We start from the raw sequence: 22,911 nt of genomic DNA, 5'->3' as shown, positions 1-22,911 counted from the left end.
ATAAGTGGAGATTAAACTTATATTATAGTAAATATTTTTCTTTCCTTTTTAAATATGTTTAGAAATATTAAATATTAAATCAACTGAAGTGCATATGTGAAATATGTCAAAGCATGGACACACAAAATCCCAGGTTGACAAAACTGTAAATGTATTTTTATTATAACAAGATATTCAGTGGAAATGAACAAACAAAAAACAAACAAACCAACTTTGGGAAGGCCAGATAAGATGTTGACAAACTGCCCCGAATACTGTCAGAGAGAAATATGTATGGTTGTTGCGACCAAGGGTGAGAAAAAGTACTGTATATCAAAACTCTGCAGTGAAGTGGGTAGGATAGTTAAAATGTAGACCAAAGGGGCAAGACTTTAAGAAAGATCACAGTCCTGATTTTAAAATGTTTATAAATGTTTTAAGTCATATTGCTAAAACCAAAAAAATGTGTGCGGTTCTGTGTGGCTCTGTGTGCTGAGTTCTGTGGCATGGGAGAGGGGTTCTATTACTACACTCTCAATTTCATAAAACACCTAATCACATTAACCACATAAACAACTTGCAATACACACACACACACACACACACGCACACACACGCACACGCACACACACGCACACGCACACACACTCAGTCAAATGTGTGTTTTAGAGTTAGGCTACATGCAGCTCCACCCACATCCATATAAATGTCTGCATAAAGTTTCACAAAAGGGCAGAGGCCAATATAAAATTCTCTTGATTATGTGAGAATTTTTTTGTTTGTGGAAAAAAAATCCAAGTTAAACCAGCAATACTGCACTGTAATACTTGGGCATAAGCACACTCCCAAACATTCTGATCATAGTAATTTATACACTCCGACCATCAAATAGTATTTCAGGACCTGCCACTATCACAGCAAACACATTTCCTCAAACAGCAATATTCTGTTGCAGCAAACAATCAGTCCCTCCACTGTACCTAAACCTCAACGAGCAACCATATCACATGAAAAGATAGAGGGGAAAAAAATTATAATCAACCTAAAACAACCTTACATCAACATAATATAGGTCTATGTAAATGCGACTTAAAAAATTTTTTTAAGGAAAAAGAAATTAAAGAACAAAAAAACTGACCACCCTCTTTTAAAATATTAATAAATTGTAAGCACATTTCACTAAATCCTAGTTGTCCTACTTTTTTTTGGTGTAGAATAACTATGAAACAATGTCCTTATCTGACCAGTGAGTGAATTATAAAGAATGGGGGTCTTGATAAAACATCTCTAGTTAAAAAAAATCTAAAAAGAAAGAAAAGAAACCTTGTTGCTCAAGAAGGAAGGAGTTACATGCGTTTAAACCTTTAAACACTTAAAATGAAAAACATTCTTGAACCCATGCCATAAAATGTAATGAAAAAGGTGTGCTTTTTTGGGCAGAAGGGGGCAGCAGCAACAACTCTTCTGGCCTGTCCAATACTTTTTTTTTCTTTTTTTTTTTTTACAGTTTTTTTGTCTTTCACAAAGTTCTTTTATAATTCTTAGTCGTTATTTGGTCATTATTTCCCAGAGCTGATAATACTGTGTACAATCAGGTGAGTACAGAATAGTAAGAGATCTGTTATCCATAACCTGTACATCTGTTATCTTTTCCTTGAAGATGACAGAATTATCATATGGTGTTTAGTCGTTCTTCATACAAAGAGATAAGATTACAGTGTTGATGGATAAGAGGAACGAGAAAATGGTTTAACTGGCAACATCAGATTACCAGCAGCTTAAGTAAAAGAGAAGGACTCGCACAGCTAAAAAAACGTGAAGAACCTTTGGATGCCAAAAGCCTTAGCACATCAACTGAGCAGTAAATTGACACAGAAAAAGCCAGCTTTTTTTGCTTTTTCAAAATATGTTAACATATTTACTGTCTGTAATTTCTATGCAACTTTACATAAAATCCTACAAAGCAGTATTTAGAAGTGTCATCTAGAACTGTACCAGTAGATAGTCCTCTTCTTCTAACATGATAGCTGTTGGTATCTGATTATACGTAGAAAAATGTTGCAAGGAAAGAGCTCCTATCCTGAGATGTAGATGAGATCTTCCCAATATGGGAGAAGAGAAGGCTATTTGGATCGTCTAGGTTGACCTTACCAGGACCCCTCAAGACTCCAATTTACTGTCCTCCTCTGCATGTTTCTGCATGTGAGCTTGCACGGCCTATAAAGACAGGAAAAATGTAGCGTTAAAAAAAAATATATATGGAGGGTGGAACATACAGTATCTCACAAAAGTGAGTACACCCCTCACATTTTTGTAAATATTTTATCATATCTTTTCAAGGGACAACGCTAAAGATATGAAACTCTGATAGAATGTAAAGTAATCAGTGTACAGCTTGTATAATGATGTAAAGTTGATGTCCCCTCAAAATTACTCAACACAGCCATTAATGTCTGAACTGCTGGCAACAAAAGTGAGTACACCCCTAAATGAAAATGCCCAAATTGTGCCCAATTAGTCCTTTTTCCTTCCCGTTGTCATGTCACTCGTTATTGTTACAAGGTCTCAGGTGTCCTTGGGGAGCAGGTGTGTTAAATTTGGTGTCATCACTGTGACACTCTCATACTGGTCACTAGACGTTTAACATGGCACCTCATGGCAAAGAATTCTCTGAGGATCTGAAAGAAAGAATTATTGCTCTACACAAAGATGGTCTAGGCTATAAGAAGATTGCTAACACCCTAAAACTGAGCTGCAACACAGTGGCTAAGACCATACAGCGGTTTAAAAGGACAGGTTCCACTCAGAACAGGCCCCGCCATGGTAGACCAAAGAAGTTCAGGGCACGTGCTCAGCATCATGTCCAGAGGTTAGCTTTTGAAAATAGACGTGTGAGTGCTGCCAGCATTGCTGCAGAGGTTGAAGGGATGGAGAGCCAGCCTGTCAGTGCTCAAACCATATGCCGCACACTGCATCAAATTGGTCTGCATGGCTGTCGTCCCAGAAGAAAGTCTCTTCTAAAGATGGTTCACAAGGAAGCCTGCAAACAGTTTGCTGAAGACAAGCATACTAAGGACATGGAATACTGGAACCACATCCTGTGGTCTGATGAGACAAAGATAAACTTATTTGGTTCAGATGGTGTCAAGCGTGTGTGGCGGCGACCAGGTGAGGAGTACAAAGACAGATTTGTCTTGGCTACAGTCAAGCATGGTGGTGGGAGTGTCATGGTTTGGGGCTGCATGAGTGCTGCCAGCACTGGGGAACTACAGTTCATTGAGGGAACCATGAATGCCAGAATGTACTGTGCCATACTAAAGAAAAGCATAATCCCCTGCCTTCTGAAACTGGGCCGTAGAGCAGTATTCCAACATGATAATGACCCCAAACACACTTCCAAAACAACCACTGCCTTGCTGAAGAAACTGAGGGTAAAGGTGCTGGCCAAGCATCTCTCCAGACCTAAACCCTATTGAGCATCTGTGGGGAATCCTCAAACGGAAGGTGGAGAAGCGCACAGTGTCTAACATCCAACAGCTTCGTGACGTGATCAAGGAGGAGTGGAAGAGGATTCCCGTGGCAACCTGTGAAGCTCTGGTGAACTCCATGCCCAAGAGAGTTAAGGCAGTGCTGGAAAATAATGGTGGCCACACAAAATATTGACAATAAGCAACATTTTCATTTAGGGGTGTACTCACTTTTGTTGCCAGCAGTTCAGACATTAATGGCTGTGTATTGAGTTATTTTAAGGGGACATCAACTTTACACCATTATACAAGCTGTACACTGCTACATATACTTTACATTCTATCAGAGTTTCATATCTTTAGCGTTGTCCCTTGAAAAGATATGATAAAATATTTACAAAAATGTGAGGGGTGTACTCACTTTTGTGAGATACTGTAAGTGTTCATATATACAGGGGGGTGCAAAAAAATTTATATACACTTTATCAGAAGATAAATGAGCCCTTTTTAAATCTCAAATTTAATTATGGCAGCAATGGATATTATGTTTCCTCTATAGATGTGAGTAGTTGCACCGTCAGACTGTGTATACATTTTTTGGGGTGTCTGTAGTAAGAGGAAAATAAGTATTCGATTTCGAATTGATGCACAACTTCTTTTACTTTATACTTGTAAATATGAACAAAAGGTATATTTACAAGTATAAATATATACAAGTATAAATATACCTACAAGTATAAATATACCAAATATACAGTATGTAGACTACATACTGTACCTTTTGTTCATATTTACAAGTATAAAGTAAAAGACGTTGTGTTTAAAAGGCTAAACTGGTACAGAAAAATGTATTTATCCATCAGCCCTTTGCAAACCATCTTTAATGTTTACTTAAAATCATATAATACAGAAGCAAAATATTAATTTCTTAAATTGTAAAAATATTTATTGAACAGAGAATGAACAGAGCTGAATGTTCAGCAGCTGGAAAAACACTATTTTAGTTGCATAAAAAAGGTGACAAAAATTACATGCGTTTCTGAATTGTTTCTAGATGCCTTCACACATATTTAGTTGCCATATGAGAGTAACAGTTTAAAGAGATAAAGTTATCGGTTTGTGACGGTTAGAATTTTTGATTCCACCTTAAATGTTTTCATCAATCGTAAGCTCGTGCTGGACTACTGCACAAATCACTTTAATAATAAGACACTTTAAGAAGTCACTTTATGCATATTTGCACACCTCAGCCATTTTTACATTACTTATATGGACAAATTTCTATTTTCTTCTTTTATATTTCTATATTATACATATTTTGTTCTTATTTGTACAGTATATTTTTATTTTATTTAACTTGCACAGTATATTTTACAAGTGAATTTAATTTTTCTGCAATATTTCTTTTACTGCAATATATCTTTATTTTTACTTGTTCAGTATATTTTACCAGTTAACTTTATTTTCTACCGTATTACCTTTATTCATATTTATTTCCTATGTTTAAGCTTTTATTTTAAGGTCACACATAGTCGAAAAAAGCATTTCACTGCATATTGTACTGTGTACGACTGTGTACGTGACAAATAAAATTTGAATTTGAATTTGAAGAGGCGCTGTAAAGCACACTAATATGACCGTTTTTTTTTTTTAACTATTACCTCTTACTAATGGACCTGTGTGCATGGAATTTGAGATTATTAAATACATGCAAATTGTACTTCATTGTATAATTATGACCATTATTCTACCCATCATGTCAATATCATAATAATACATCATACATTTACATATAAAATAGTTTCAAATGCCATGGTCACAGGCACATTCATTATTAAGGTTATTCATATTGTGGGTTTTCTTCTTACTAAAATTGTATTTGGACCAACCAATAATATAATAAACAATAAAATAAAAGGTTAGAATATTATACTTTTTTCCCTTCACTGTGTGTGAGAATATACAAACACCACAAACAAAAAACGTACAGCAGTCTCATTCAACCCAAATTAGGAACTGTTTCTTTAAAACTTTATCCAGTATCCAGTTCCTACCTGTTATTTCCTGTACTACTTTGTGTACCAGTCACATGAATAGACTACAAAGCTTGTTAATCATTACAAGAAATAACCATATTAAAATGTCTAGAGGGACTTTAACAGTGCTAGCTAGAAATGCCACAAGCATAAAATGTTGTTTATATTATACGATTAAATTCTGCACACATAGCAAACCTGTAGCATGTACTTCCTCATGTTCATTTCTTTTTTTCTTTCACACATGAGCTCATATGAGACACCCATAACTGCTTAGTGCACAGCATGTACGACATACAGTATGTAATTATTTCAGAAAGAAAATAGGCATGTAGAAATCCATTTTAAGATAGCTTGAATTAACTAGCTTGGAATTTGGACAATGTCTGGACCATAACCTGTTTGAAGCCGTTGCGGGAGTTGAAGAAGGAGTCACAGTTCCTCCAGCGGCACTTAAGCATCTGCTGCGTGTGGCTGGTGTGGTCATTCAACAGGTGCTGCTGCAGGTGCTCCATTACACCAAAGATGAGCGAGCATCCATGCCACTACCAGAAATACACCACATCAGAATTGCACCAAGACCACACGCCAACTTAACTATCAGCACAAAATAATTCCACAGCACTGTACACCAGGACCTTACCCAGCAGCGGTAGTTCTGGATCAGGTTCAGCCGGACAGCCTGTACATTCCCGTTATAACAACCTGTGTAGATCTAACAGGACAGGAAGAATAAGGAGATTATAGTATTTCCAGAGGAGATTTCCAGAGATTCATCATTAAAGTGCAACAAAAGAAGTGTAGGATATTCTCATAAACTGACCATGCTTTTATGAATGACCATACACATCACCATGTCTGAATGTCCTCCATACACCTGTAACCTGTCGTGAGACTGACAGACACACCAACAATGTAAACACACTGTGTGAACACAATGTAAAACTTTAACAATCAAAATCATACTCTTGAATCATAACTGCATATCGTACTGTGTATGAATGTGTATGTGACAAATAAAATTTGAATTTCAATTTAAATTTGAAACACGACAGACTTTGAGATACTTACATGTAGCTCATACACACGGACCAGCTTGTCCAGGCATGCTGTGACCATCACCTTCCCCAGTATGGCCACAACAGTGACAGCGTGACTGTGGCCCTTATAAATCCTTACAAGCTCCCCCGTCTACAAGTTGCACAAACACCGTAGTGATAAAAAAAATTATCTTTCCAGCACATCTATAAATTTCATCGCATACAGAAATGCAATTTGTATAACAAAGAAAATGTGAAGGGGAAAAAAAAAAAGAGAACACCTACATGTATATTGTGTGCATGGACAGACTGGTCACTGGATCCACTAAAGACTAGGTCATTCACCACCTCCGAAAAGAAAATACAGAGTAAAGCAGTTGCATGTGCATGCACACAAGATGTAACAAAAAATTTTAAACCACCCACATGAAACAAACAAACAAAAAAAATCAGTCAAACAAACCTTCATGCAAAGAACTGTTTTAGTGTGCCCCTCTAGGGTACGCAGCAGCAGGCCACTCTTGGCGTCTCTTACACTGATGGTGGTGTCATAAGAGCCAACAAGTAAGATGCGCCGTGCTCCTTCCTGCGCTGTAGCCAAGCAGCTCACTGCCCGTGGACCATGGCACTCAAACACATCTAGCTGCTTGTTGTTCTGCAATAACAACAAAAAAACTTACAAACAGCACTTTCCAAGCTAATTAAAACACATGCTTAATGCTGAAATGATTTTTAACTATCATGAAATATTAAAAACCAACACAAAACGCCTCTCGGTGGCTCGACAGACAAAGCAGAGACAGAGCAACACATTGGATGCGCAGTACCCTAAAATCAAACACTACACACAGCATATTTAGGTTGTTAAAGGGTAATATAATAAACTCACAAACACAATTAATTACAAAATAATTACAATTTGTAAACTAATTGTAAGCTTAAGCTTGTGTAGGTTAATGTGCTCCTGGATTGGGAACATAAACAAGGCTTACCTTGAGGCTGAAAGTGACCACCGAGCCGTTGGCAAGCCCTGCGTAGAGCACACTCCAACGGTTATGGAGGCAAAGCACACGGTCCGGGAGGCTGAGCTGCTGCACACACTCTCTGGTCTAAAAGAAGCAAAAACAATGCAGACTTTAATTTGAAATTGATCTTGAGTAAAGTCCTGCTTATATAGTGATGCCACAAATAAACAAGCCTAGGTCAAGTAAAATTTGTGGATGTGGACTTAAGAGACCATGACTTGCAAAGGAACCAAATTTACAACAAAAAAAAAATCTCACTTTAATAACAATAACTAATATTGTGTAGAGCCTCTCTATGCTCTTAAAAACATATTTATTCTTCATAGCATTCCACAACATGATGGAAACATCCCTTTGAAATTCTGGTCCATGATGGTTTTATCACACAATTCCTTCTGTTCCTAAATATCCAAAAGGTGTTAACTTTGATTTATAGTTGGTAATTAAGAAGGCCACTGAACAAAATTCATCTTACTGTGAACTATTGATTTGTGATATGGTGCATTAAGATGCTGGAATTTAGTCATTAGAAGATAGAAAAATCAGCTATTAAGACATGGCACATGGCCAGCAACAATACCCAGAGGCTTTCAATGATTCATGGTATGAACAAACCTAAAGTGTGATAAAACAATATTCTCCATACCATTATATCACCTTCACCAGCCCACAGATTTGAAATAATGCAGGTTGATGGTGCTGAGATGGCAACAGTGCTATCAAGAATAATCCAACAGTAGGAAAGGAGAAAATTTGTTGAAGCAGAGGTAAAGAGACCCACCTTGACATCATAGCAGCGGATGGTTTGGTCGCTAGATCCGGAGTAGAGTCGCTGTGGCAAGCCAGGTCCAGATGACACTACCAAGCAGTTTACCTTACTGCTGTGCCCATCAAAGACTGCCACACACTTACGACTCTATAACATGTAAAGAAAACAAAATAATGAACTATTCTATTCACTCACTCTCACACACTCATTCTCTATATCACTTATCATATACAGGGCTGTGGGAGGCCTAGCAGTAAGAAGGGCGCACACACGCGCACGCACACACACACCATGGGCAATCTAGAAACATCAATTAGCCTAACCTGCATGTCTTTGGACTGTAGAAGGAAACCAGGGTATGTTGAGGAAACCCTCAAAAAGACAGTGAGAACATGCAAACTACATGCACACAGACCTGAAGGCAGGACTCCAACACTTAACCCTGGAGGTTGGAGGGTTGGAGGCTACTACACGACTACTATGTTCTGTTTCTATTCTATTCTATTCTATTCTATAAATCTGTTCAACCTGCAGGACCCTTAATTTTGTGAAATTAATTTCGGCACATTATAATGCGATATAAGGGCTAATGAGACCTTTTCTGTTTGTACAATCTTTGTGGGGGTGTGTTGTGTTGTGGGCTCACAATCAGATTGAAGGCTCGTATAGTGCGGTCTCCTGAGCAGGTGTACAGCAAGCCATTATGGATCTGCATTCCATTAACTGCCTCCTGATGGCCTTCAAATGAGCCCTCAGTTGGCATCTCTTCTTCACCAGCATCTGATGATGCTTCTAGTAAAGGACACAAACACAGCATATGACAGGGACTATGTGAAAACCCATTTACAATATACACAGTTTTCCGGTAAATCAATTTTTAAAATCATGAGAATAACTTTAGTCCAAATGCACAATATATATATATACATACCATTAACAAAGACTGCAAGCCAAGTTCTTTTAAACGGGGAACGCATAACTCAATTTCTAACGTTTTAAACAAAAAAATGTGGTTCAATTTCTAACGTTTTAAACAAAAAAATGTGGTTCATCATGGGCTGTTATCGCAACAGTTGCTGTTACAAGTCAGAGGCGCCAACTAACACAGGCATCCAAGAATACCTTGCCCTTAAAAAGTAATTTAGGGAGCTGGTAAACTATTTTTGTCATTATCATTCTAATTTAGGCCATGTGGACTCCACTGACCTTTATGAGATATACCATGGATATATGCGCGCACTAGTTTTTACTTGGAAGGTGGACTCATTTAAAAAACTGTATTCAAGAAAAGCGTATTCATAATCTATAAAGTGTATCTTATAAATTACAATTAAGTTCATATTAACATATAAAGTTGAAATGCCTACCGGAAGATGCTTTAGACTCCTTCATAACTGCCAGAGTCACATTCTTTGCACTATAAAAAAAGAAGACAAAAAGACATTGCATATCATAAGACATGTATTTAAATTCCTCCTGAAGAACAAAAGAGCTGTCTTGTGTAATGACACTATCTAAGCTTACATGCCTTCAGTCTACAAATGGTGACTTTTTCATATCACTTAGAACTATAATTATGACCAACCATTTTTTATCTACCTTTCACAGCTTGTGACTACACTGCTGATGTCAATTTCACTGGTGGAGGTGACCTCATTACATGCAACATTCTGGGTTTGTGCCATCTCTGTTGCAGACTCCTTGGAGACTTGAGGAGGGTTTTTTTCTTCCTCTTCTGGGTCAGAGGAGTCCAGATTAACCACTTCTGTAGGTGCAGCCTGGGGGAGCTCCACCATCTCCAGCTCTGAGGAGTCGGAGTCCTGAGTCTCCTTTCCGGCAGGAGCCGGGGCTGGTCCCCTTGTCTCTGGAGAATCCGGTGTACCTGTTATTTCCATGCTTTCCTCTTTTTCTTCAGCAGCAGCAGCAGCAGGAGGGGAAGTGCAGTTGCCACTGTTGTGCCGGCGAGGACGGAGCTTCCGGACAGGCCGTGAGGGTTTGCTGGCATCTAGCTCTGAATCACTTACGTCAGACTCCTTGCTTCCCTGCATGTTTCTCAGGTCCCTCTTTTTCTTCATCTTTCTTTTTATACGTTTCCCATCCTTAGTTTCTGTGCTATTGCGCGTTGGAGAGCACTTGGGAGTGACTGGGTTATGTAAGGGGCTAGCAGAGTTTGGGGATGACGGCGGGTCTAGAGTATGTTCCTGAGAAGTAGGATGAGGTTGTTGGGCAGGAGACAGCTGTATCCCGTGATCCTGGACACATTCTATATTTTTCTGACACAGCTTTACATTAAGGTTGCACTTTACAGTAGCATCTGTGGCAAACAGCAGAAGAGAAAATAGATCATTACTCTAGAGTTAACTAGCAACAAAATACAGTGGAACCTTGGATTGGGAGTAGGAAGTGGAACCTTGGTCTGCGAGCATTTTGCAAGATGAGCAAAATAAAAAAAATTAATTTTAAGCTTAATAAACAAGTGAGGTCTTGATATACGAGTGTTACACCTGCGCTTTGTCTTTGCTAATGGTTCTACTCTCCCTCGTGCTGTGGGGTTATGGTTAATCGTCTCCCATGTTTAGTCTCAATGCCCGCACATCACTCATATAGTCAACATCCGTGTGCTCATGTACTGCTTACTATAACATTATGACTACGTGTGTTATTAGAGAGACTCCTTGTTAAAGATCCAGAGTCTCTCTTTGTCAGAAAGCACGGATTCGATTAGTGTATTTGTGTGCACGAATGTCATTAGAGAGGTTCCTTGTTAAAGAACTTTCCCGATAAGAGCACTGTTTCCGTTTGAGTGTGTGTTTGTGTGTGAAAGTCATCCTAAACAGTAGCCCCCCACACTCCTCCTCTCCTATCGTCTTTACACATACACACATGCGTGCACAAACACACCAATATACGCATGCATGCATGCAGCACACTAACAGAAACACTGCTCTGTCGGGATTTCTTTTCAAAGGTAAAGTGCAGGTTTTATTTTTACTTTACATTTTGTATCAATTATTTTTTTATGTGAATATTTTTAGGTTGTGAAACGAATCATCTGAGTTTCCATTATTCCTTATGGGGAAATTCGATATACGTGTTTTGATATACTGTACAAGCATGCTTCTGGAATGAATTATGCTCACAATCCAAGGTTTAACTGTAACAGAGATATTTTTAAATGAAACTCTACCTAAACAGACAGACGCCAAACCAGTCTCAGTGGCAGTGGCTGCTGATTGCTCTGGTGTGGTACTGGTAGGGCCAGTAAGTAGGCTGTCTGTAGCCTCTGGTGCTGGGGTAACAGTCATAGGTGACAAACGCTCCTGTTTGACCACAAAAACAGGTGGGCTAGAGGCAAGTGATGGTGAGAGGATAGAAGAGGTAGTAGCTGGATTATTGGGTTTGATAGTATGTTCAGGCGATGCCATAGAGGGCAATGGCAGGACTGGTGCAGTGGTCAAGTTCTCATCAGATTTTCTTGTTGTTGGTGGCAAAACAGAATCTCCTAAAAAAAAAAAAAACAGAAAATGTTTTGTTTAAGCAAACTTTCACAATTTATTTATTTATTTTACAATTCTGACACTTGCAAATCTTTGTACCTTGTAACCCTTGTAGAATTTCGATACGCTTGGTCCTCAGGGAACTCATCTCTGTGGTTACCTAGGGAGTTGATTATAAATTAGATAGTGTAAATCAAAATTCATTTATCCTAACAAACAAAAACATTAACATTCATTAGAACTAACCTGCTGTTTGACCATGAGCAAACGCTGAACTTCCATATAGGCAGCCTGCAGGGCTGCTCGAGCCTCGATCAAACTGTTATCCACTGCCTGCAGAGAGCTGTTCAGTTCCTCCTCTCGCAGAGAAACTGCCAACAACTCATCCAGCTGAGAGCGCTCTACTCGGCACAATGTGCAAGATAACATATTAATACATGGTACAGAAAAAAAAAATCTTATATCTGATATAATTACACACTTGCCTTTAGGCTTAGGCTTGATTTTTAGCCTCTTGTTTTTTCTTTCTGAATTCAAAATTTCTGGAGATGTCACATCCTGAAAAAACAGCAGACTTTACATTAAAAAATTTACACTTTACAGTTGCAGTTACTTAAGACAACACAATGTCATTTGTGACATTGTATGACATTTAAAAACCATTTGAATTTACTGCCAACACCTGATTTAACTAATTAACAATCTTTATTAACTGAAGTGGGTGTGATTCAATATATTGTTAGCTTTTAAGCACTGACAAAATAAAGCTATAACACTCACCCCCACTGCTCTGCGTTTCTTCCCTCCGTTCAGCTCAGCACTTGAAAAGCAACTACTCTCGCCATCCACAGGCTCTGTGTCCTGAATAGGTTGTTGTGTCTCCATGTGCTTCATGTGTCCCTTGGCCTCACCTATGCCCTCAATATCCCTTCGATCATCACAGTCCTCCTCCATAGGCGAGTAAACAACTTGAAGTCTTGGGTTGCCACAGTCTTCTAAGTTGATCACAGAGGTTGGTTCTGCGGCTCTGAGGGCTGAACAGGATGCTCTGGTGCCATGAGTGACCACACTACTTTCTGACATGCTGCGCTTACGTGAACCTACAGATACTGCACTGGAACCAGCTACAGATTCCCACTGGAAGCCCTCACATAGGGGAACATCATCATCGTGCATGTGGCTTGCACTTTCAGACTCAATGGGTACCATCTCTATTCCAAACCTGACCAAAGACATGCAGTTAACATAAGTCTGGTGGTATCAGATTTTTGACATGCACTCAAAACCCAGTAAGGCATTAAAAAAGAAAAGAAAATTTACCTTGGCAAACCTTTGCCCTGCTCCTGCTTCTTGCGATGGACCTCCTGATATACCTGGTCCCAATTGACATTTCTTCTAGACGAAGATGAGCTGATGAGCTGCCGCAGAGTGGGCTTCAGGGCATTGTCTTTCTCACTCTCCCGTGCGCCACTTACATTTCTAAAACGCCGTGCAATGTTCAGGTTAGGCTCATGGGCAACTCCTTTGGCTTTGCTGCCAATGTGTCGGTTCAGGTCCCGCTTGAGACTAGCAGGCAGGGCCAGCTTTTTCAGGGAAGGCACAGGGCATCCACTTGTGGTAAGAGAGTGGCTGGTGCGGCTGCCCTCACTATCAGAGATAACACCTTCATCCATAGCTTGCATTCCCTGATCACAGACATCATCATCTTTTCTTTCAGCACATTCCTCCTCGTCTTCCTGATCCATGGTGGAGGTGCTGACCTGCAGCGATTGCAAAGACAGCAGATTGATGTCTTTTGTTGAGCAGCCAGACTGCACAGCAATCTCAGTTCTGAGGGGTTGCCATTCTTTCCTTCTTACATTGTGCTCCTCTTCTCTTCTTCTTCCATTATGCTGCTCTTCTTTTCTTTTTCCATTGAACTCATTTGATTTCCTCTTACTTTTACAATGTTCTTTTGAACTACTTTGCTCTGAAACTTCTCTCAACTCATCTTCTTGGATATGTAGCTCAGGGCCTCTAAGGGTGTCCACTGTAGCAGACCTTTCTACAGAGGCTTGTTTATTTAAAAGGTTCTCCTTTGCTCTGCGCAGCATTTCAGAAAGTAGATGTTCCTGCTCTTGGCAAAAGGCAGCAGCTAGTGGAGACTGGGAGCCTGAGTGAGAATGCTTAGAAGGTTTAGAGTTAACAGAGTCTTGACTTGATGTTCGACTGAGATTCGTTACAGAACCAGTGTTAGCAGCAACCGTTTTTTCAGAAAGTTTGGTGGGCCTCTCAAGTCTCTGGATAAGTACAGGCAAGGATGAAGATGATGTGTGACTTGGTCTTTGCGTTTTCCCATTGCTTTCATTTCTCTTACTCGGACCGGTGCTTTGCTTTATGTACTCTTTTTCATATTCTTTCTGGGGTTTTAATGATTCAAGAATGCTACTCCCAAGATTGTTTTGTGACCGGCCCTCCAAGGCTTGGCTGTTTGCATTCAAACCTCTTTCTTTACTTTGGCCAGGGGAGTCAACAGGCTGGACATCACTTTGAGATAAAGAATCTCCAAGCAAAGCTGAAGGATATGGTGCCCAACGACAGGTCTTCTCACACTTACCTTTGCCCTTTCCAGAATCATTCTCTCCACAACCTTCCTGTCTTTGGTAGGACCTTCTCTGGTTCTCAATGCTGTTATGCGCTTTCTGAATATAATTTGTCTTTGAGGATGCAGTGCAATGATTAGCTTTGGAACGTTGCCAATGCAAGTCATTTTGTCTGTCAAAGTCCCCTCTGTTGGCTTCTTTATTGGACCAGGATGACTGGTGTCTCTGCGGTGAAAAGAAACCTGGCAACATGCCCTGATTTCCTCCCCAGTAGTTTCCTCTACTGTGCAAGCTTCCACCTCGGCCATCAAAGGATTCCCATCTCTGCAAGTCAGGAGGCCCTTCAGCATGCCAAGTGGCACTCCTAATCTGCCTTCTGTTCCAGTTGTCTCGATCAAACTCAGTTGGCCTATGTGGTTCTTGCAAGTTAGTATTTAACCCATTTCTGGAAACCGGGGGAAAATTGGAAACTTTTGGCCCCCAAGAGTTACCTTGCTGATGGCGCCACTGCCTATGGTCATGCCAGCGTTCCTTTATCTCTTGCCACTTTTTCACGGTCTCCTGTTCCTCTCTGGCCTTCTTCAAAGTCGCTTCCTCTTGTCTGAGGAAAGCCGACATCAGTAAAAAACAATAAAACTAAATATTAAGGTGGACATTCATAAATCATGACCTTTCATGAGTTAATTTTTTATAATATATGTAGAAAAAAGTAAAAAACACATGGCACGTTTATTGCAATTTTTTGCGATGGCTATAGACCCCCTGTTTCTTATTTGGGTAAAAAAAAAAATTCCCAACAGTGTTTGACTGATGGTACTTCTAGCTAGTAACTCTAGTGAACTAATGCAGGGCAACAGTCACTTGACTAGCACACCCTTTGTGCCACTCCCCCAGTAGCGCAACACATGCTATTCAATATCTATCATTTACCCTTTACCCTACCCAACTTCCACAATAGTATGTCTTTATCGGTTTTCTGCTGGCTTAAGCAATTTTTTTTTTTTTATTCAGTCACCTAAATGTGTTTAAAAAAAATCTACCTTGCCATAAAGAACTGAACAATATTTTTTTTTGTTTATCGGCTGCAGCGTTAATTGTCAGTACAGTTAAGGAGTAAATGTAGACACAATTTCTACTTACTACAGTGCTATGAATTTTCATTAATACCAATATCAAAAAATAATTATACTTAATATATATTTTCTGACCATTTAGTTTAGATTTATCATGCACTGTTCTGCACCGTTTGGTTACAAGACAGACAGATTAAAATTTATGAGCATTTGGAAAATTATGGGGACTTGAAATTATGGGGACTTGTAATTAGGTTACATGTTTAATTTAAACATGCAGTGTTTGCTGATAATCTGCTGTATTGGCCAGAGTGAAGTAAAAAGGGTTGGTGTGAGTGTGAGTGAGCAGTGATTACTGATTAAGGCTTGATGATACATGACTCCAGTCATGTTTAGTTCAGTTTAAAATAGAGCTAAATGCATGTAGGACAATTTTTAAAAGTACTAGATAAATATTTTGAGTTAATTAGGACTACTGATCCTGATTTCTGATACTGAACGGAATACTTGAGTTAAAGACTCATATTTACTGTGTTTAATGTCCTCACAGCACACATGGTCCTAAACGGTCTGGAATCATTAACTTATTTGCAATTTTATAACAACTTTACCTGATGAACTCTTTGCGTTTTTCAATGAGCTCCACCATCTCCTTATCAAAGTAGTCCTCATCCTGGTCCGTTTTAGAAATCTTGTGGTCATAGGCTTCCAAACGCTGTTTGTGCATGGAGCTGGAGATGTGATCTGCATACTCTGTGAGGCTTACCACAGTCACCCCACACGCCCGGCACTCATGCCCGCAGTCCCTAGGAATGAGAGGGGACAGCGGCCGATGAATGCTACCCTCAGGCATGGTTGCAAAATTAAATGCCAGGGGGCTAGAGGACAACTTAGATCTTGACTTTTGTTTCCAGCAAATCTTGTAAAAAAAAATCTTATCCTTATGCTGCAGAAGAACTGGAGAGTTCTGCGTTCCCAACCCAGAAAAAAAAAAAATCAAACTAAAGAAAAAAAATCCAATGAAACAAAACAAAACAAAAAAAAAATCACTTTAAATGATCAGGAGGCAAACTGACTTATTCTTGTGGTACCAAAAACATAAAGAAAAACAGCTGGATCTTCCTGATCTTGTAGAGGGTTTTCAAAGCTTCATTTCATGCTGGTAGCCATATGGCATGGGAAGATGCCTCTGGCATGAAGTAGGCCTTTGGCATGATGTTTTTCGCCACCAGAAACGGAGCCTGGAGCTAGTGAGAGGCCAGCACCCTCTCTGCTGCAGACGAGCCCTCGCACGCTGCCACGATGGTGTCTGCTGCGCTCTGCAATGAACTCCTACAAGCAGCCTACTTTACTTACTGCACTCCCGCACCCTTCCTCCCTCCCTCTCTCTCATTTCTCAGTTCTGAAAAGCAGCATAAGGGTGGGTCTCTCTAGCATTTGCTGTAATATGAACTATAGGCAGCTGTCTGCAGCAAACCTCCACTAGCTAGCAGAGCTCCACTCCCAAATGCCAGTCTTGTGAGCTAAAAGAGTATTGTCTTACAAATGACTGACCTTATCCCACCAAAAACTGGGTCAGAGCAAAGTGCCATTAAAACAGCGCTGAATATTTATCAGTCTAAAGACTGTGCACTGTTTTCTATTCTTTTTTTTTTAAAACAAATATGTACAGACTTTACTTTACAAGTCACTTATTTTTATTTTTCTGTAAGTATACTGCACATATGCAGTTACCTACTAAACTTTAAAATATTAATGTACGAATTTGTAAACAATTAAAGAGGCTGTATTTATGCTTTACCCAGAGTGTCATGTTCTCAAGGTTATTAGCCTTTCCTCTCTTCCAGTCTCACTTTTCACATTCCAGTGGTCTACATAACAGTCACATGAGAAACACAGTGGCTCTACAGTGGCATTGCCTGTTGATTCCAAAGTGCCTATATATATTCTTGTGCTATGGCAGCCCCTTCAACTTGTCCTTTTGAAGACTGAAAATGACATGTGCCTAACTACAGTTACCACCAACTACAACAAACTTTTAGTCAAATGTCTTGTACCAATGACAAAAGGACTACATATAGTATTCAGACATATAGTAAAATTAAGCAACCAGCCAAATGCAAATACTGTAAAGGAAAAATACTTTCTTAAAAATAATAATCTTAATAGCATAGCTAATCCTGTTCTACTTTGTTGTAACTAAACAGTATTTTTAAGCATACAGAAAGCTCTAGAATTATAGACACCCATGTTAAAAATAGCTGAAAAAAGGTATTAGCATAATTGCACATTAAACATATAAATCTAACACAATTATCTATATCTTACTTAAGACCCTAGAAGATGTGGAGAGACGATGCTTAAAAGAAATTAAGAATTAATTTTGTGTTTCTTAAATGGCGGATGTGTGTGCAATGTAGGTAAAGGCAGATATGCTAATAATTCTGATGGGTGGTGGTGTTAATTTTATCAGGATTTTGTTCTTAACTAAGATTAATTCAGTCAGAGTTTCTTCTTATATTTCCAGGTAGAGAGGCCAGATTAATCAGCAAGCTTGCTGTTTTTTTCCCGCCTGCAAAACAATGACTACAAATTTGATGAAGCCTACCTGGAGAGAATTTATCTTAACTCCTAGCAGGTGCAATTAGGTTGTGAGGCATAATAAACATACTGCATGCTTAGCAGGTTTCTTAATGCAATTACTCTATAAAAGAGCAACTAGTGACAAAATATTGCTACGGGTTTATGCAGTAAAGTTTTTTGGGGGGATAAAACTGATTTTTTTAACTATTTAAAAAGAACTAAATGGACACATCAAACGGTCATTTAGCTAATACTTCAAGGCATATGCAGCTTACACACTGATTGCCGAAAAGTTGTCTTAGCAATTTGTATTCACCTGACATTAAGCAATGCTACACCAGTAAGTAGAAATAACAAAGAATCAACAAGATCTTTACAGGAAAAATTCAATCTGGGTTTTAATTGGTACAATTAATTATCAATATATGAATAGTTTTGCCATAGTAATAAACATTGTACATTTTTGTTGCTGTTAAAAAAAGACTCAATTAATTTTTTTTATAAGTTTAATTATTTGTTCATATGTTTTATTTAGTAATTAAGTTCATAAGTCCGTTCTTTTAGAAGAATGGTTTTTCAGTAATGTCAGTGTAAAGTGGAATTACGGTGTAACACTCTTTTTAATACAATAATTGTGAAATTCATAGCACATTCTTTTGTGAGCCAAGCCAACATTCCTGGAGTTGGCTGTACATGTAATATAACCATACAGCAAAGAAAACCTTATTCATTAAGGCTATTTGGAAGAGGTATAAATAATGCACATTACAGTGGGCAAAGATACAACAGTATATAAAGGCATTCACTTACCGGCCTTTAAGATTTTCCAGCTCCCGATGATGCAGCATACTTCTCATATGCTCATCCATCTCCTTTTTGGGAAAAAAAAGGAGATATAAGAAAAAGGTTAGACCTTAATGAAGCTGGTCCATACCTATGAAAAGGTGTTTTATTTAACACAGAGATCCAAATAAATTTTAAAAACTGGTTGATGATGTAATTCATACAGACAAGTAATAAAATTTAAAGATAATGCAACTAAAGCCACACATGTACTTTAACAAAGACTCTTTATATTTTTGAACAGACAAATGAACAGAATCCTTCTGAGTCAGTATTTTAATAAAGAAGTTAGGAAATAATAACTGTATTACCTGTCTGTATAAAAAATAAATTAGGACCTAGTGACTGCAATGACCATAGTATGTGGTTTAGAGAAAACAGTCTCATCAGCATAGAAATGTTGTATCGTAGGTGAAGGTGAAAGGTCAGGATAACTTTGCACTGATTTGCAAGAACTTTTCTCAATTATGAGACAAGTGGTCCCCAAAGATAAGTCAATAAAATGCCTACTATAGCATGAGAGCAACTTTTTCCAAGCTGTAAATGTGATACTGAATTATTTCAAAGTTATTCAAGCAATTACAAATTTTTTTTTATTTATTCACAGTTAAGAAATATCTACAAGAATGGGGAAAAGATACATAAAGAAAAATCCAGCTTTACCTGTTTGGAGTTGTAGACAATTTCACACAAAATGCAGGTCTGGGTTTTCCCCATGATGGTTATAATAGTATGCTTTAGGCCATGACAGATACGTGTTGCTTATCTGAAAATAGGACGTTACCAACATGTATTATTGTTTGAGCAAAAGCAAGCTGTTAAATTTTATATATTTGCAGTTATTATTAAGTCATATTACATTTAAAATATTTGCATTTTGAAAGGTTCTAACACCAATAGTGTTGATCTAATAAAATGTTAGAGGGTTAACTCCAAATAAACAAAGTCAAATAAAGGTGCTCTTTCCCAGTCATGTTGCTTGTACAGCAAATACCCTAACTTATTTATCTACCTAATTATACATCGGCACACGTATAAGGAGTCAGCTTAGACTGAGAATACATGGCAGTATGCATGAAGCTGGAAAAGCTTCAAGAGGTCAGGGTTTGAAGCACCATTACCAGTATAAATGTCATGAGAGTAAATGCTGCTCACCGGGCTAAATGCAGACCACCACACTAGAGTGTCTGGGCAAGTCTGATGACCTGGAGTGTGTTTTGGAAAACTCCTTAAACAGCAGGTCACACAGTGTCTGTTCAGCATGAAACCACCCAACTCAACATACCATATGACTTCTCCACTAAGTGCTTGTCTAGTCCAACAGTTTTAATTTCTCCATAAATCATAGGCCCCGCGACCCAACTTTGGATAAGTGGTTGAAGATGGATGGATGGATGAATGAACCATAAGAAGGCGAAACATTTTAAAATCATATTCAAAATGTGAAATTATTATTGGTAATAGAATATAATACAAGACTGATATTAGCTGAGTCAGAATTGGATTAGATGTTAAAATAAATATGAAGCTGAATTATATGACACATATTACATATAGACTGAACACACAACACCACACTTCTAACTACTCAACTGACCTAACTTGATTGCTTAAGGATGTCAGTTTTGGATCAGTAAGAGGTTACATTAAATGTTCCGAGATTTCATACTGATATTATTCATTCACTATTCTGTACAGGATTGTGGGGGGCCTGGGGCCTATGCCTGGAGACTTTGGGAACAAGGCGGGGTACACCCTGAACAGGGTGCCAATCCATTACAGGGTACACACACACAAAACAGGCAATTTGGGAATGCCAGTTCACTTAATCTGCACGTCTTTGGACTGTGGGAGGAAAGTGGAGTACCCAGAGAAAACCAACTAAGACCAGGCCTGACTGAACCCAGATCCAAGACGGGAATCGATGTGTAAGAACACAGCGCTAACTACTACACCACCATGTTGCCTAATGTAGAATTTTATTTCATTATTTATAATAAATTAGAAATACTGGATATAATTTGCCAAGCTTGCAAAAAAAAAAAAAAAAAGAAGCTATGACCATTTTCCTTATCCTTTAATTTCTGAGTATAACATACTGCACAATTAATAAAAAAAAAAAAATCTATATTCATTCATTGTAAAAGGCTGCATTTTATTGCAGGTAATAAATGCATAGATTGTCAATAATTTTTTCAGTTGGTTTTAAATATTGGCAAATATCCTCTTAATGAAATCATCTGCCCAAGTATTTGGTGTTAAATATGTTTTAATACAAAGTGGTACATTAAATAACAGAAGTTACCCAAGGATCCGCTCACGTTCAGATCCTGATGCCTGCAAGCAAAAATCTTTTCCTTTTTCATGTTTTGGTTAAACCAACTTATAAAATGCTTTAATCATGAGCTCAAGCCGAATTAGCGTTACATGTTGCTGTTACATTGTGAGGAACGCCTGTGACGCTCAAGGTATGACATAAAAATTGATGATTCAAAAAAGTTGATGCTGCTGCCAACGTTCAGCGAGGATCGCCTGTGACACGTCTGTGACGGATCTACCTGTGCCAACACTACAAATACCACCTACTGTTTAAAAAAACAAATAAAACTTCTGGTTTAAATGTATCAGTTTAATTTGCAATGTGTGTCAAAATTGTTGTGATTATTTAAAAGTATATTTTGCAGCCCTAGTACAACATCTAGTCTTCTGTACAGGATTATGATGTTAAATGCCTTTTATAACAATTTTTTTATTTGTTTATATATATTTTTTGTTGTTATTGGAGTTATAAAGGTATCGTCAGCTGAATATAAGAAAATAGAGTCTTATTGTAGGAAAGAGATAAACTGTCACTAACCCATGTTAACAAAAAATATATATATTTTTTTTTACCAATGCTGTAAAAGTGCAGTGTTGTGACAGTTGTGCAGTAGCTTTATTCTCGAGCCAGCAATCATTTACTGGTAGAGTTATTCCTTACACATTCATTCTCAAAGTCAAAAAAGATAAACAGGACATGTTTAACATGTACATCTGACCTCTGCAGGGCTACACCGACATTAGAGGAGATAGACTTCAATGAAAAGTGTGTAATAAGGTGAAATAATTGCAACCTACGTCAAAGGATCTTAATATAATCTGATGAAGTCATCTCAAATAGTCCTCTCTTACTCTACAGCATAAACTGATGAATGTAGATGGAAGTGGGTGATTAAAAAGCAATTAAACAATATATGTTTATAAGACGGAAGTAATTATTAAGTGATATGTAGTAGTTCTCACTTTAGAATGTTGTTTTATTGATTGAGCGCTGATATATTTTACATTAATTAAAATACCGAAATATTAAAGCAGAGTGAGCTTATTACACGCCCACTTCTCTCCACAACCCGCCATCCAGGCTAAACACTCTGAGCTAGTAGTAAAGCCAACGCAGGGGTAACAAACACCTTTGCTATTTGTTTATATTAATACAATTCATATCTTACATGGATACAATTTATATCCAAAAGATATGACACTAAAAGCATATAAGCACGCTAAAACAAAGCTGCAAAATACGCTACGCTTTGTTCAAAACTAAGTTAGCTAACAACACAGCTAGCTCCTTTAGCACGTTGTGCAGCTTAGCAACCGCAACTGCACGCGCGCCAAACACGTGGAGAAAATAATAGTTTTTTATAAGCAGCCCTTAACATAAACGGAGTTTAACCTTCATTTGAATTTCCATTTGTGCCATATTAAAACTTTTTGCCCATCGTAAACGCTATTACCTACCCTCAGATGTGAATTTTCCGTTTTAATAGGCACCAAGCACAGCTTTCAAAATAACAGTCCCTACGTAACGTGCATTTGGGGTGGGGGTGGGGGGACTCACTAACATAGGATTTTATGAAATGCCTTTAATAAAATTAATAGCAGTATATGGATTCAATAATCTAAACTCATAAACACATCAATGTTTTTTGATGTTGCATAAAATGATGTGCACAAATCCATAATGTTTTATATAAAGGT

The 22,911-nt window shown here is 38.2% G+C and overlaps 1 protein-coding gene across 3 annotated transcripts; it reads right to left on the bottom strand.

Annotated features, from left to right (window-relative positions):
• Positions 1-134: 134 nt before the first annotated feature.
• znf106a (zinc finger protein 106a) lies at positions 135-22,708 on the bottom strand. Of its 3 annotated transcripts, none has more exons than XM_053510431.1 (22): positions 22,672-22,708; positions 19,558-19,660; positions 18,862-18,923; positions 16,080-16,274; positions 13,134-14,996; positions 12,594-13,035; positions 12,299-12,371; positions 12,060-12,214; positions 11,913-11,973; positions 11,504-11,818; positions 9,916-10,630; positions 9,684-9,733; positions 8,963-9,108; positions 8,329-8,463; positions 7,515-7,631; positions 6,986-7,177; positions 6,808-6,870; positions 6,554-6,673; positions 6,306-6,377; positions 6,126-6,197; positions 5,881-6,027; positions 135-2,196 (listed from the first exon to the last, which is right to left on the bottom strand). In XM_053510431.1, the coding sequence occupies exons 2-22, from the start codon at positions 19,609-19,611 to the stop codon at positions 2,140-2,142; spliced, it is 5,106 nt and encodes a 1,701-aa protein (XP_053366406.1). In that variant the 5' UTR covers positions 19,612-19,660; positions 22,672-22,708; the 3' UTR covers positions 135-2,139. The 3 variants fall into 3 exon arrangements, with proteins under 3 accessions (XP_053366406.1, XP_053366408.1, XP_053366407.1); XM_053510433.1 differs by having other exon boundaries at positions 8,963-9,105; XM_053510432.1 differs by lacking the exon at positions 22,672-22,708 and adding an exon at positions 21,200-22,605.
• Between the last annotated feature and the right edge of the window lie 203 nt (positions 22,709-22,911).

The sequence above is a fragment of the Clarias gariepinus genome, chromosome 13, assembly GCF_024256425.1.
Source record: "Clarias gariepinus isolate MV-2021 ecotype Netherlands chromosome 13, CGAR_prim_01v2, whole genome shotgun sequence".
Taxonomy (NCBI): domain Eukaryota; kingdom Metazoa; phylum Chordata; class Actinopteri; order Siluriformes; family Clariidae; genus Clarias; species Clarias gariepinus.
Note: the sequence above shows the minus strand (reverse complement) of the source record. Positions and strands in the feature narration are given on the sequence as shown.

Coding starts and splice junctions, on each gene's coding strand:
- znf106a (XM_053510431.1), bottom strand. CDS start 19,611: ATGGGGAAAACCCAGACCTGCATTTTGTGTGAAATTGTCTACAACTCC. Junction 18,924..19,557: donor TTGTCTACAACTCCAAACAG/GTAAAGCTGGAT, acceptor TTTCCCAAAAAG/GAGATGGATGAGCATATGAG. Junction 8,464..8,962: donor TACGAGCCTTCAATCTGATT/GTGAGCCCACAA, acceptor TACATGTTATAG/AGTCGTAAGTGTGTGGCAGT.